This window comes from Herpailurus yagouaroundi, unplaced genomic scaffold (assembly GCF_014898765.1).
Source record: "Herpailurus yagouaroundi ecotype Mexico unplaced genomic scaffold, PumYag 188, whole genome shotgun sequence".
NCBI classification, from domain to species: domain Eukaryota; kingdom Metazoa; phylum Chordata; class Mammalia; order Carnivora; family Felidae; genus Herpailurus; species Herpailurus yagouaroundi.
The window spans coordinates 26,698,008-26,714,074 of NW_024412419.1; the positions used below are offsets into that span (position 1 = coordinate 26,698,008).

Below are 16,067 nucleotides of genomic sequence, written 5' to 3' on the forward strand. Positions count from 1 at the left end.
GTTTTAATTTATGATATGTTTTTCTTCATATATGGAGATTATAGGTAAGTGAATATTTCTTTATAGTGTATTAATTTTTCACCCTGATAACAAAAATCTATCAAAAGTAGAAATTTTGGAGATGTTCTTTGAAGAAGTAGGCTTAAGTTTTTAACAAAATATTCATTTATAATCATGACTATTACCTTCTAGTGACTTTGTATTTAGAATAATATTCTGCATATATGGCTATATGGGGATGTGGTGAAGTCATTCAGTGGATTTTTAAGGCCTTCCTGTGCAGAATTGTTTTCTTCTTTGTTTTGGTCTGTTTGTTCATTGGTACTGACTGGTGGTTGCAAGGGGTTGGAATTTGGGCAGATGGGATAGGAGGGATGTGGGGTGGGCAACATAAAAGAACAACATGAGGGAACCTGGTGGTGATGGAACTGTAGTGGTGGTTCATGTGTCTATACATACGTAGAATTCTATACAAATAAGATAGACAAACACAGACATACACTTTAAAAAAAATTTTTTTTTCAACGTTTATTTATTTTTGGGACAGAGAGACAGAGCATGAACGGGGGAGAGGCAGAGAGAGAGGGAGACACAGAATCGGAAACAGGCTCCAGGCTCTGAGCCATCAGCCCAGAGCCCGACGCGGGGCTCGAACTCACGGACCGCGAGATCGTGACCTGGCTGAAGTCGGACGCTTAACCGACTGCGCCACCCAGGCGCCCCCCCCCTTTTTTTTTTGATTTTTTTTTTTTCAAACACAGACCTACACTTTTAAAAGAGTAGAAGTGAAACTAGAGAAATCTTAATAAAATTGGTGTATTTTAACAATGTCAACACTCTGATGTGGTATTATAGTATAGTTTTACAAAATGTTATCACTGGAGGAAAATGGGTAAAGTCTTCAAAAGGTCCCTGTTATTTCTCACAACTACGTATCTACAGTTATCTCAATAAAATTTTCAATTAATAAAAAATATAGATATTCCAAAATTACACTACTTTTGAGGGAGATGGCCATAGAAACAAAGCTGAGAATATTATACAATAAAAATATTTCCCCGCATATTTAAAAATACTTCTTGCCCTCCAAAAAAATACCTATCAGTCAATCTCATTAGGGGCTTACATAAGAAAGTCTTCCATTTATTTTCCTTTTCCCAGGGGTAAGGAATTGGTTAAGTCTAGTTAGAACATGGACATAACAGTCAGGATTTGGAAATGACTTATCAGCAATGCAGTTAAAACTAGAACTTGAAGGGAGTTTTTTATTCCATTATTTGAATGTATTAAATCTTTGAGGTATATATTAATTTACTTTGTTGTTTTTAACACTGTTAGCTTAATATAGATTAAAAAGATTAACCTTTTTTTTCTTTCTTTAAGCAACTTAACCTATTAAAAGCTAAACAGAAAGCTTTGGTGGAACAGATGGAAAAAGAAAAAATACAAAGTAACAAAGGATCATCATATAAACTTCTGGTAGAGCAAGCAAAACTAAAGCAGGCTACTTCAAAGGTATGATCTATGCTTTTTAATGTAATTATTTTGGAAAAGTCACTTTTTCTTTTAATATTTTTAAATGAGTAAAGTATCTTTAATAATAATTAAGAAACTTAAATATATATTATTCAGTTTATCAACAGAAAGATCTATTATACCCCCTCCACCCCCCCCTTTTTGAGGGAAGGTAGCTTTTAACTCAAGGAAATATATGATAAGTGTGGATTTACAGTATGTTTCCAGTGTGCTTACATTTATTTATTTATTTATTTATTTATTTATTTATTTATTTATTTAATGTCTTTATTTTGAGAGACAGAGACTGCGAGTATGGGAAGGGGGCAGAGGGAGAGAGGGAGACACAGAATCTGAAGGAGGCTCCAGACTCTGAGCTGTCAGCACAGAGCCTGACTCAGGGCTCAAACCCACAAACCATGAGACCATGATCTGAGCTAAAGTCCTACGTTTAACCTGCTGAGCCATCCAGGCGCCCCCTGGTGTGCTTACTTTAAAGTGGATTGTGTGCCAGTAAATTGAAGATAAAAGATTCAAGGAAGTGTATAGTTTAGTTAATGTGTTCTTTCTTTTATTTTTTATTTTTATTTTTTTTAAGATGTATTTATTTTTGAGAAGAGAGAAATATAGAGCATGAGCGGGGGAGGAGAGAGAAAGAGGGAGATACAGAATCTGAAACAGGCTCCAGGCTCTGAGCTGTCAGCACAGAGCCCAACGTGGGGCTTGAACTCACGGACCATGAGATCATGACCTGAGCCGAAGTTAGACACCCAACCAACTGACTGAGCCACCCAGGCGCCCCTTAATGTGTTTTTTCTAAGTGAAAATCAATCCTGTGATTTGTAAATAAAAATTTTAAATATAACTTAATATATATTTTTTTTAATTAAAAAGTTTATTTTTGAGAGAGAAAGAGGCAAGGCAACTGTGATGGAGAGGCAGAGAGAGAGGGAGACATGGAATCCAAAGCAGGCTCCAGGCTCTGAGCTGTCAGCACAGAGCCTGAGGTAGGGCTTGACCCCGTGCACTGCAAGTTCATGACCTGAGCGAAATCAGGCAGACAGTTAACTGACTGAGCTACCCAGGTGCCCCAGTTAATATTTATTTTTTAATTTGGGGGCGGATAACACATATAGCAGCCAGTTTTGTTTATTGTGTTTCTTTATGAAGTTATCATTATTCCATCAGATTTTGAAATAATTTGAGTTAATACTCTATAGTTGAAGTTATGTTAATAGGTTTATCATCCACCTTTTCTGAATTATGTTTTGGGTGTTTTGGTAATTTTTATTCAAGATGTTGGATTTGACCCAATGTAGCCTTAATGTAGAATTACACTTTTTGGAAATGAAAATGAAAGTCTTCCATTTATTTCCCTTTTCCCGTGGGTGAGGAATTAAGTCTAGTTATAACATGGAGGTAACAGTCACGATTTGGAAAGGATTTATCAGCAACATAGTTAAAACTAGATTTTGGGGCACCTGGGTGACTCAGTCAGTAAGCGTCCGACTTCAGCTCTGGTCATGATCTCAGGTTCATGAGTTCGAGCCCCGCATCGGGCTCTGTGCTGACAGCTCAGAGCCTGGAGCCTAAAACAATTAAAAAAAATTTTTTTTAATTAAAAGAAAAAAACAACTAGATTTTGCAGGGAGTTATTTATTCCATTGGTTGGATGTATGAAATCAGAAAGTAATAATTACTTTTGAAGCTTACAGTTTATCTAAAATTTTGTTCTTTAAAAGTTGTAAGTTTTCTGAAGTGGCTATTTTCATCTATAAATAAATTTATAGTGAAAGAATGTTTACTCAGTAAACAATGATTTAGGAGCATGTGGGTGGCTCAGTTGGTTAAGCCTCCGAATTCGGCTCAGGTCATAATGTCGTGATCCAGTGGGACTCTGTGCTGACAGCTCAGAGCCTAGAGCGTGTTTCAGATTCTGCGTCTCCCCCTTTCTCTGCCCCTCCCCCGCTCATTTGCGCATGTGCACATGTTCTCAAATATAAATAAACATTAATAAACACTGATTTAAATATTGTAAATTTCTCTATGCAGCACTTCAAGGATTTAATTCGGTTACGTCGGACAGCAGAATGGTCCCGTTCTAGTTTAGATACAGAAGTTACAACAACAAAAGAAAGTCCAGAGATAGAACCACTTCCATTTACCCTGGCCCATGAACGTTGTATTTCAGTAGTGCAGAAACTTACTCTGTTTCTTCTCTCCATGGATTTTACATGTCATGCAGATCTTTTACTTTTTGTTTGTAAGGTAAGTAAACTGAAAGGCGTAATTTATAATTACAGACTTAGAGGGTAAGAAAAATAAAGACTGCAGTCTTTGATTGATTTTTGATTAAGAGAAATAATAGTGCTTTTATTGGTTTGCTTTATGTAATTCAGGTTTTTATTATTGTGCCTTGAAAGATTGAAAAAGTAGATTTCTTAGTAGATGTGATTTCTATTTTTAACCTAGTTAAAACTCTAATGTCGATCTGAAATGCCTATAAGGTAGGTATGTCTATCCTCAACCTACCTTTTTCTATTAATTAAAACAGGAAGTACACAAATAAGTGTCAAATTATCATAATGAGGGGTTTTCATGCGCTGAAGGCTTTCTTGTAGCATATTCATTGTTTATAAAAACTATTTTTAGCCATTCCACCAGGATTTTTAATGAGATTTTAATATTTGATCCATGAAAATACAGTTCTTTGCATTTTATCTCAAGCAATTATTTTGACAATGAAAGCACATGTCACATAATTACAACTATCATTCCAGCTGTTTGTTTTTGGAAAAAACACATGTAATTGATGTTTAAATGTATGGCTTTATAAAATGTTGGCTTTATAAAATATTGCAGGTTCTGGCACGCATTGCAAATGCCACGAGGCCAACTATACATCTGTGTGAGATTGTGAATGAACCCCAGCTGGAAAGACTGCTATTACTTTTGGTTGGAACTGACTTCAATAGAGGAGATATATCTTGGGGTGGTGCTTGGGCTCAGTATTCCTTAACTTGTATGCTACAGGATATATTAGCAGGTTTGTCTGGATTTATTTTTCATAAGGTATGTCCAAATTAGCTGATCATGGCTTGAATAAGTAACATTTCAAAGAAACTGTAACCCAAAGTGTGAAAGTCTATTTAATGTATCAGTAGCAACCATTTGGAATGACTTTTGTATTTAATTATGTTGGCAGTTGTGATAAATGTCAAGTCTTTATGGAGGAGTTATGTTGTTAACAGGAACATTAGAGATAGTCTGTTTCATTATTATTGTCAGCAATGGGCTGCTGTTCTTTATGTGACCTTGAGGACTCTGTGTGCCTCATTCCTTTCATCCATAAAATAAGGATAATAAGAGTACCTTCCTTATAAAGTTGTTTTGATGAATAAGTGAGTTAATATAGGTAAAGGGACTATCATAACTCCTGGTCATATTATACAGTTTGTGTTTTCTACTTGTTACTTGTCCTTAACACTTGAGGTTAGAGCGGTGGGTCCTAGCATTTGCACAGGTAGGTGGAGAATCTTTTGCCTCAGTCTTTCATAGGTGGTCGAGCATACACTCTGTCATTCTCTAAACTGGAGGCAAATATGCTTTCATATGATTTGGATATTGGCTAACAAATTATTAAAGCGGTTATGGCTCTTTTCTTTCATACAGGAGAGCTGCTGGCTCCGGTAGCGGCAGAAGCCATGGAGGAAGGAGCAGTGAGTGATGACGTAGCTGCAGCAGCTGGTGACTCTGATGACTCCCTGCAGCAGTCTTCAGTTCAGCTGCTGGAGACTATAGATGAGCCTTTGACACACGATATAACGGGTACCTGCACCTTCTTTAAGTTTTGTTTATTGAAGGTAGCCTTTGCTCTCTTTCTCTCTCTCTTTTTTAATGTTTTATTTATTTTTGAGAGAGACAGAGTATGAGCAGGAGAGGGGCAGGGAGAGAGAGAGAAAGAGGGAGACACAGAATCTGAAGCAGGCTCCAGGCTCCGAGCTGTCAGCACAGAGGCTGACATGGGACTTGAACCCATGAACTGTGAGATAGTGATTTGAGCCGAAATCAGACGCTTAGCCAACTGAGTCACCCAAGCACCCTTGAAAATATATTTCAAAATGCAGAATTTTAGTGCAGCAGAAAATTTATTTATTTATTTATTTATACATACATATATACATACATACATACATACATACATTTATTTATTTTTGAGAGACAGAGAAACTGAACACACATAGGGTGGGGCAGAGAGAGAAGGAGACAGAATCCAAAGCAGGCTCCAGGCTCCAAGCTGTCAGTACAGAGCCCGATGTGGGGCTCGAACTCACAAACTGTGGGATCACAACCTGAGCTGAAGTCGGACACTTAACCAACTGAGCCACCCAGGCGCCCCTAATTTTTATATTTTTTGTATTAGGGTTTTGCCCTTAAATATGATACATTAGTTAAATATGATAAATATGTTTCGATTCTCTGAATGAATGCTTATTATAATAAAATGCTATCCTTTCATAATACCCTAGTTATTTTGAGATGGTCTGATTTGGCTGTGTTGAAGAATATATAATCTAGAAAACAATTAAAGATCATGTATTAGTAAAGATGGTAAAGTTAAAGACTACTACTCTTTAACATCCAGCCTTTTTGGTGTATTCTTTTTCTTCTTTCTTTGTTTTCTGCTGCTTTAAAAACTGTATGTGTATCTTAGTTTGTACAGTTCTTTGCTCCTTTTTTTTTTTTTAATTTTTTATTATTGTGAAAGAGAGAGAGCATGCACGCAAGTGGGGTAGGTTCAGAGAGTGAGGGAGAGAGAATCCCAAGCGGGCTCTGTGCTGTCAGGCATGCGGCTTGATCACATGAACCATGAGATCATGTCTTGAGCCCAAATCAAGAGTCAGACACTTAATGGGGCGCCTGGGTGGTGCAGTCGGTTAAGCGTCCGACTTCAGCCAGGTCACGATCTCGCGGTCCGTGAGTTCGAGCCCCGCATCAGGCTCTGGGCTGATGGCTCGGAGCCTGGAGCCTGTTTCCGATTCTGTGTCTCCCTCTCTCTCTGCCCCTCCCCCGTTCATGCTCTGTTTCTCTCTGTCCCAAAAATAAATAAAAAACGTTGAAAAAAAAAAAGAGTCAGACACTTAACCGACTGAGCCACCCAGGCATCCCTGCTCCTTACTTCTTAAGAGTCTAGTTATTGTCCTGTATGCTACAGGTGCTGTGGTCATTTCAGCCGTTTGTTATTCTTCAGTCTTAGATGTTGTAATAATTTTATCCTTTTTACCTGATAATCCTTGTGTCTGGAATAGACTTCCTCCTGTTTTTTCAGGATGAACTCTTGATCTAAGATTCACATAAACCTTGTCCTCCTCTGAGAAGCTTTTTCCAGCAGCAGCGGCAGCAGCAGCAGCGTTGGGGACTCTGTCTTTGCTGCTGCTTTCCACTCTAGATGGTCTCTGGTAGCACTCATCATGCTGTAGTTGATGAAATTTCTGCAGTGTGTCCTCACTTTCGAACTTCGATTGATGTATTGGAGAGCAGATATCTGTCTTCACATACTTAAACCCTAGAACAGGCTGGCATGTGCTAGGCATTCTTTAAATAAATGTTGAGGGGCGCCTGGGTGGCTCAGTCGGTTGGGCGGCCAACTTCGGCTCAGGTCATGATCTCGCGGTCCGTGAGTTCGAGCCCCGCGTCGGAGCCTGGTGCCTGTTTCGGATTCTGTGTCTCCCTCTCTCTGACCCTCCCCCATTCATGCTCTGTCTCTCTCTCTGTCTCAAAAATAAATAAACGTTAAAAAAAAAAATTAAAAAAAAATGTTGAATAAGAGTGTGAGAAGGATGGGAAAGTAAGGTTTATCGTAAGGCATAGCAGGCTAGTTAGGAATTTTGAGACATCTAAGAGCCTGCTAATTTCTGATTCAAAGTAGAAAAGTAAGGTGACTAGCAGCTTTTCCTGTAGGAGCTGCTGGATTGAGAGGAGCATGGTCCTCTCCTCTCCCTGTGATGGTGTGAACTTGTCCACTGATTCCAGTATACAAAAATGTTACTTTGCCTGCTGTGTTCAGGGCTTTCATTTGACCTGATACCATGAACTTTGTTCGCACCAGCTTTTGCAGAAACAACATATAGCCCTAAGCTGTTGGTGATTTAACAGGTCGTCACCACCCGTCCTGAGTTTTGGGGTACTGGCAGAGCCATGGCTCAAATTCCCAGAGTTCGAGATGGTGGGACTCACTGTTCTGGCCAGGGTGCTTCTGGAAATATATGTCTTGCATATTTGGCCTGCATGTTTGTACCAAACAAAATGTGGCACCCTTGGTGCAGAGTGAAAATAGCACAGAAGCGACAGGCCATCTGCTCTGCCCTGGCTGCCTCAGGCCTACCAGCGCTGGTCATGTCTATACATCATCGTATTGAGGAAGTTCCCAAACTTCCTTTGGTGGTTGAAGATAAAGTTCAAGGCTACAAGACGACCAGAGAGGCTGTTTCGCTTCTTAAAATACCTAAAGCCTAGAATGATATCAGAAAGGTTATGCCTCTCAGCAAATGAGAGCTGGGAAGGACACAATGAGAAATTGTCATTGTATCCAGTGTAGGGGACCCTGCATTATCTGTAATGAGGACAGTGGTATCATAAAGGCCTTCAGAAATGCCCCTGGAATTACTTTACTTAATGTAAGCAAACTGAACATCTTGAAACTTGCCCCTGGTGGGCATGCAGGACATTTCTGCGTATTTGGACTGACAGCGTCTTCTGCAAGTTAGATGAGCTGTATGGCCCTTGGCATAAGGCTGCCTCCCTCAAGAGCAACTACAACCTGCCCATGCACAAGATGCTTAATACACATCTTAGCAGAATCTTGAAGAGCTCCAGAGATCCACAGAGGCCGCCAAGTACCACACAACAGGAGTCATTGCAGAGTCCTGAAGAAGAATCCACTGCAAAACCTGAGAATCATGTTGAAGCTAAACCTGTATACACAGACCATGTGCCGGGACACCATTCTTTGCCCGGCCTAGAATCACAAACTTCGAATGAATAAGGCAGCAGCAGCTTTGGAAGCCAAATCAGATGAGAAGGGGGTTCCAGGCAAAAGGCCTCTGGGAGGGAAGAAAGGAAAAAAGGGCTATTGGTGTGAAGAAGCAGAAGAAACCTTTGGCAGGAAAACCGGCTACAGCTACCAAGAAATCAGCTGCCGAGAAGCAGCCTGCAGAGGAGAAATCCACCACAGAAGAAAAGACGCCTGCTACATAAAAACTTAAATTTTCTTATTCCATAGATGTCAAATCATTTTGGATAGCTAATTTTGAATAAAGATCAAAGGCAAAAAAAAAAAAAGTGAAAGTAGTCTTACAACTTAAATCTTTGCTTTTCACTTTAATACTGGGCATCATTTCCTAAAATAGTGGATGTAACATAATGAATTATCTACTGGAGGTAATAAAATGGGTAATACTCATTCTAGAAATGGTTAATGATTGTTTTCAGTAACAAAGTTTTGTCCAGCATGATTCAATACGGGCTAATTGCTAGGAAGTCAAATATTACCACCTTGTGTTTTGGGGTTTTTGTTGTTGTTTTGGGGTTGTTTTTTGTTTTTTTTTTTTTTGAAAGACGGACAGAGAAAGTGCAAGCAGGGGAGAGGGAAAGACAATCTTAAGCAGGCTCCAGACCCAGCATGGAGCCTGACACAGGGCTCGATCTCACAACTGTGAGATCATGACCTGAGCTAAAATCAAAAGTGGGACTCTTGACTGAGCCACCCAGGCACCCCTGCATCATGTTTTTAATTGTATGTTTATAGATGGATACATTTTTCATAATTAATAGTGTTTAATTGTCAAGTATAAAAATTTAGAGATGTTTATGTCAGTGGAAACGTTACATACAAGTGAAGTAATTTTTTCTGAAATTAAAATCAACATATTAGTTAAATTTTATGTTACATACATCATCAGCATAATCGTTTTCAATTGTTTGAAGGTGCACCTCCTCTTTCTTCTTTGGAAAAAGATAAAGAAATTGATCTTGAGTTACTTCAAGATCTAATGGAAGTTGACATTGATCCTTTAGATATTGATTTGGAAAAAGATCCTCTTGCAGCCAAAGTTTTTAAGGTATGATATACTATTCTTCGCAATTTAAATATTTCCTTTTATACTTTTGGCTTATTAATCACTTAAAACAGGAAAGTATACCTGTTTATCACTAAATGTAATTCATTATTCATTGTTCTCAAAATTCATTAACTTGCAATAGATCTTATAGTAGTTTTTTTTATAATATAGATGGAGTAGTATAAGGAACACATACCCTTTTATTAATATAGCCACTATTATTGTCGTATGTATTAGTAAGAGCCACTAATAGGCTTGGGGAAGTTTAGTTATGGATTACTCAATTTTAGGCAAGGCCAGTGTATTGCAAGTTCTACTTCTGTGTTAGCCTCAAGTTTTTCTAAAGGAGATATACCTCTAATACTTTATATTGCTTCTATTTATGTATAAGAGAATTTTTTTTTTTTTTAAGTTTTAGTTATTTTGAGGTAGAGTATGAGTCAGGAAGGGGCAGAGAGAGTGGGTGAGAGAGAGAATCCTAAGCAGGCTCCACACTGTCAGGAGCCTGATGCGGGGCTCTAACTCATGAACCATGAGATCATGACCTGAGCTGAAGTCGGATGCTTAACTGACTGAGCCACCCAGGTGCCCCGAGATTTTTCTTTAAGGATGCTAATTATCTCTCAGATTCTAATACATTTTTAAAAATTTTTTTTTCAACGTTTATTTATTTTTTGGGACAGAGAGACAGAGCATGAACGGGGGAGGGGCAGAGAGAGAGGGAGGCACAGAATCGGAAACAGGCTCCAGGCTCTGAGCCATCAGCCCAGAGCCTGACGCGGGGCTCGAACTCACGGACCGCGAGATCGTGACCTGGCTGAAGTCGGACGCTTAACCGACTGCGCCACCCAGGCACCCCTAATACATTTTTTTTAAGTTTATTTATTTTGTGTGTGAGAGAGAGAGAGAGAGAGAGAGAGAGAGTAAGCACAAGTGGGGTACGGATAGAGAGAAAGAGAATTCCAGGCAGGCTCTGCACTGTCAGCACAGAGCTCCATATGGGGCTCAATCTCAAGAACTGTGAGATCCTCACATGAGCTGAGATCAAGAGTCAGATGCTTAACCTACTGAGCCACCCAGGTACCCCTCTCTCAGATTCTAAATAAATAAGGTACTTCTAGATTTTGGTATCAAATCAAGAGAAAATTACTGAACTGTTCCTATAGATCATTAAAATTAGAAGTATGTTTTGGTGATTTAAAGGGGGGGAGCATGTTTATTTTGTAACCCTGTTTGAATTTAGATAGTGTAAATAATGTCACTCTTAGTGAAGAGGTAAAAATAAACCACAGTTTTATTTTTCCCACTCTTTTAAGCCAATAAGCAGTACATGGTATGACTACTGGGGTGCTGATTATGGCACCTACAATTACAACCCTTACATTGGAGGTCTTGGGATTCCTGTAGCAAAGCCACCTGCAAGCACAGAGAAGAATGGATCACAGACAGTTAGTGTTTCAGTATCTCAGGGTAAGTGGGTATTATATTCTAAGTCATGTGCTATTCTTAAAACATCCTGATTTCATGTATGCTTTGGCATATGAGAAAACGAGGCTGAGTGTGTGCTCTGAGGGTTTGGTTTCCCACATGTGCCATCAGAGTGACATGGATGTGTGTTTCCGTGTCAGTCTGTTTGGAGGAGCTTCTGTTTATGGGGCATTTTGTTTCTCAGAATAACACCTCACAAAATATATTTGTGAGTTGTGTGGGATTGACAGGGACTTTAAATTGATTGTGCTTTAATGTATTTATTTTTTACTCATAATAAACTCGTATTTTGTTTGTAAACAGATGAAACCACACTGAATATTATTTTTGCACTTTTCTAGTCATGTAGAATATATCAGAGTTTTTGTTTTTAATAAAATCTTTGGTTAAATTTTGAAACAACCATATGTTTGCTGAAACGTTGAAGTTTGATACAAAGAATATTTGCTATCCTGAACCATTTGGGAGTAAGTTGCTAGGCTTAAATATTTTTATTTTATTTGTTTTACAAATCAGGGCATTTTTCTACAAGAGCAATCAGGAAGCACATTTCATCAAAATTAGGAAACTAACATTAGTACTAACATTCATATCCCATTCCAGTTCAGCATTTGTGTTTAAATAACATCCTTTATGCTAAAGAATCCAAAGCAAAAAGATGCCTTGTATTTAGTTTTCATACCTCTTCAGTCTCTTTCAGCCTGCCATAGCTCTTTTTTTTTTTTTACATTTATTTATTTATCTATTTATTTATTTAATTTTGAGAGAGAGAGAGAGAGCGAGCGAGCAGTGGAGAGGCAGAGAGAGAGGGAAAGAGACAATCTTAAGTAGGCTCTGCAATGTCAGCAGAGAGCCAGACGTGAGATTTGATCTCACAACTGCAAGATCAGACCTGAGCTGAAACCAAGAGTCAGATCCTTATCTGACTGAGCCACTCAAGCGCCCCACAGCCTGCCACAGTTCATCAGAGTCACTTCCATGACCTTAATGCTTTTGAAGATTACAAGCCGGTTATTTTGTAAAATGTTCTTCAAAACTTGGGTGTGTGTGTTATTTCCTCATGATTAGATTATGGTCATGCATCGTTGCCAGAAGTATCACTGGTATAATGCATAGATTTTCTTATGTATTCTGTTAGTTGGCTTACGATTTTAATTTGTTCCATGACTGGTGATTTGAAGTTTAATTACTTGATTTAAGGAGGTTATCTGTCAGTCTTCTCCCTTATAAAGTTGTTCTTTGTCCCTTGCCAAATAAATTTTTGTGGGTGTGGGAGAGTGGTGCTTTGAAACTATTCTTTTAAAAAATTAGTTTTATTTTTAAGTAGATTTATGGTTTTCTGTTTTATTCAGTGGGTCATAATTATTATTTGTATATTTGTTGCTTAGTTTTTATTAAGGCAAAATGTGAATAACATAAAACTTATCATTTTAAACCATTTTTAAAAACTTTTTTTAATGTTTATTTATTTTTGAGAGCGAAACAGAGCATGAGTGGGGGAGGGGCAGGGAGAGAGGAGACACAGAATCCCAAGCAGGCTCCAGGCTCTGAGCTGTCAGCATAGAGTCCATGCGGGGCTCAAACCCATGGGCCAGGAGATTATGACCTGAGCCGAAGTCAAACACTTAACCGACTGAGCCACCCAGGCACCCCCCATTTTATCCATTTTTAAGTATGCAGCTTTGTGGCGTTAAGTATATTCACGGTGTCTTCATTATTTATTTTGATGTTCACATTGTCCCAGATTTGACCAGTGGGATCTTTCTTAAGCTTATCTGTCTTTTTGATACTTTCTCATCTTTCTGTGGGTTTCCTTGTTTTCTGGCACAAGGTGCCCCAGGCTTATCATTTCCTTTTTCTTCCCTAGACTGGGGATTAACTACTTGAGCAAAAAGGGTATTTCAAAACATTTTAGTGGAAGAATGTGATTAGGAAACCAAGATTTGGGTGCTAGATATACTTAACTACAATTTCGGTGACTGTTTCTGTGTTCTCTTGGTGGACAGGGTGTGTGTGTGTGTGTGTGTGTGTGTGTGTGTGTGTGTACACACATTTGTGTCTATATTTCTAATATACATATCTGGCTGTAGTATTTTAAAAAATACTATTTTTTTAATAAATTTAAAAACTTTAAAAAGTTAAAAAATTTTAATTTAAGTTCGTTAATGTACAGTGTAATATTCCACAGGCTTCATTTTAACTTCCTCCCTTCCATTTTTGTATCTGTATTCTCTGACAATGAGGAACCTGGTTCTCATTATCCTTACCTTACTTGTTTCCATTATCATCACTTAATTTATTTGATCCACTTCTCTTTATATAACCAGTCTCCCATCTCTGGCCTCCTTTGCACAGATTTTGTTACCTGCATACTCCCTGACATACCTGATACTCCTGACAGATTGTTCTCCAATAGGACACATTCTTCACCCTATTCTGCATTTGGATGTCAACATTTTAGTGTAGAAAGTAGGACATGAGTAATAATTATCAAATAGCCTTTTTTTCTTTTAACTGCTCTTCGTAGCCCTAGATGCTCGCCTAGAAGTTGGACTTGAACAACAAGCAGAACTTATGTTGAAAATGATGTCTACCCTGGAAGCAGATTCCATTTTACAGGCATTAACAAATACATCACCTACATGTAAGTGAAAATCATCATTCTTAGAATATTGCAGTGAATGATTTATTTCTTGGTTGATTTTTTTAAGTGCATTCAGTGAAGACAAATTTTTAAATTCCACGTGTGGTGTGAATCTGAGTAGGCTAAGTATATAGCACCTCTCCCTCACTAAGTTAGTAGCAAGTTGAGAAAAAAGACAAAGGATTAATAAATTGGGAAAGCAGAGGGGAAACAAAATGCCTCCATGTAGTACTACACTTACATTCAGTCCAAAAATCTGAGTGATGTTTTGTTATTGTGGCATTGTGAAGTTAATGAAATTCCTAGAGTTGTTTGCTTAGCTAGCTGCCTGGGAGTTCCTTCCATTATATCCGCATTTATTATAAAGTGGGTTTTTGAATACAGTAATCCCCCCCCCCTTTTCCAAGAGACATACAAGACCCCCAGTGGATGCCTGACACCACAGCTAGTACTGAACCCTATATATACCATGTTTTTTCCATACAAACCTGTGATAAAGTTTGATTTATAAATTTGGCACAGTAAGAGATTAACAATAATAATAAAATAGAACAATTATATACTGTAATAAAGTTATGAATGTGGTCTCTCTCAAAATATGTTATGTATTCACTCTCGTGGTGGTGACTTTTGATGCTAAAATGCCTGCATGGTGTAATGCAGTAGGGTGAATGACGTAGGTGTAGTGATGGAGTGTCAGGCTACCATTGACCTTCTAACTGTATGTCAGTCAGACAGAGGATCACCTGCCTCCTGCCTGTAGTTGACTGCTGTTCATATGATGATAACAGTTGACTGCTATTAAAAGAAACCGGAAACTGTGGAAAACAAAACTATTGATAAGGGGGCACTACTGCAGTGGCATCTTTGTCACCCTTAAAGACTAGGATGGATGTACTCTGGTTTCTCTTCAAATCGTGTAAATCTTTCGCCTTTTACTAAAGACTAGGATGGAAGAGATATATAGGGACCTAATTGAACTACTGAATTGAAGATTTACTGCCTGATTATCTGCATCAAAAGAGAGCAAACTTTTTATATCAAGGACCAGATAGTAAATGTTTTAGGCTTTCTGAGCTGTACAGTGTGTGTGGTAACTACACAACTGTGACTTTGTAGTAAGTAGCCATAGACAACGTCCAAACAAATGGGCATGGCTGATTTAGAAACTGTTACACAGTCAGGTGCCTGCAGTTTTGATCATCCGGCTGTAGTTTGCTGAAGTAGAGTGCTAGACTTGGGTGGATTGCCTCCTGTCAGGTGAGCACAGTTAAGATAGCAGCTTGTCTCTCAAAGACTTAAGATTGAGGAGCTGTGCTGAGGAGATGGTGATTCTTATTTTCCTTCACCTCCACTAAATTACTTCACCTTCTCTGGAGCATGGTGAGTAAAGGGGTAGATATACTAGTTAGAACCTAGGAAGAACATCATGTTCTCCTTCCCCTATGAAGGAGAGTTCACAATGCATTAGAAAAGTTGGGTTTTTCAACATTTCTATGTCAAATTGAATTCTTTCACTTTGCTATTTTCATTTATTTCTCACCTTAGGGGGTATAGAAAAAAGGTGAAAGACTGAAGAAATGGTCTAGTGTTCTGTGATCTTGGTATTGGTACAATAGTATTATTGTACCTTATCTTTCATGTAATGGAGGGATCTCTTTTGTTGGGTCAGCCTCTCCGCGACGACAGACAGCTCAGTACTGACCTAAGTAGCCCTTTTCTCTGTTAAATATTTCTGATCTAAAACATTTTGTTAAAAGATGCTTTTGTAATTTGTATCTGTTCCTCTTAATATTTTATCTTTTGATTTTTATCCTGTTCAGAACTTTGTCCCCCTTTTAATAACTTTGTAAATAAACTTTTCATGGAAAACCTCTCTTAGAGTTCATATGTTTGTCTACTTCCCATGAATGTATGCTCATTTATTAGTTTGGTGTGTGACCTGGGCATCAGAATTTTTTGATGCTTCCCAGGTAATTTTAATGTGTAATCAAGGTTAAGAATCAATGGATTAGAGTCTAAATTATTCTAAAATTACTTTCTTAAGAATTAGTCAAGATTCTTCTTTTTCTTCCTTTTCCTCTTTTATTAATTAGGAAAAAATTGAAAATAGAAATTGCTAGAGAGTAATAAGGTTTTGTTCCTTTGATGGACAAGTGCTGTGAATTGGGGAGCTTCTCTCTTTGGTGATTGTCTTTTTGACCTTCAGGTAATGTTGTAAAAACAAATTTTCAAATAATATAATGATGAACCATTCTTAGGAATGCAATTAAAAAATTTTTTTTTAAAGAGCTTCACTT

At 38.1% G+C, this 16,067-nt stretch overlaps 1 protein-coding gene across 13 annotated transcripts in view; it reads left to right on the top strand.

Annotated features, from left to right (window-relative positions):
* The window catches only part of BIRC6 (baculoviral IAP repeat containing 6), a 225,633-nt gene that overhangs the window by 99,233 nt on the left and 110,333 nt on the right, over positions 1-16,067 (top strand). For all 13 annotated transcript variants that reach the window (XR_005797250.1, XM_040496471.1, XM_040496472.1 and 10 more), the window contains 7 exons: positions 1,384-1,515; positions 3,568-3,783; positions 4,378-4,561; positions 5,188-5,343; positions 9,502-9,635; positions 10,952-11,105; positions 13,651-13,767. Coding sequence is in view for 12 of the 13 variants with exons in the window: in XM_040496471.1 (XP_040352405.1) it covers positions 1,384-1,515; positions 3,568-3,783; positions 4,378-4,561; positions 5,188-5,343; positions 9,502-9,635; positions 10,952-11,105; positions 13,651-13,767 (1,093 nt within the window). In the remaining variant the exon portion in view is untranslated. The remainder of the gene's footprint in view (positions 1-1,383; positions 1,516-3,567; positions 3,784-4,377; positions 4,562-5,187; positions 5,344-9,501; positions 9,636-10,951; positions 11,106-13,650; positions 13,768-16,067) is intronic.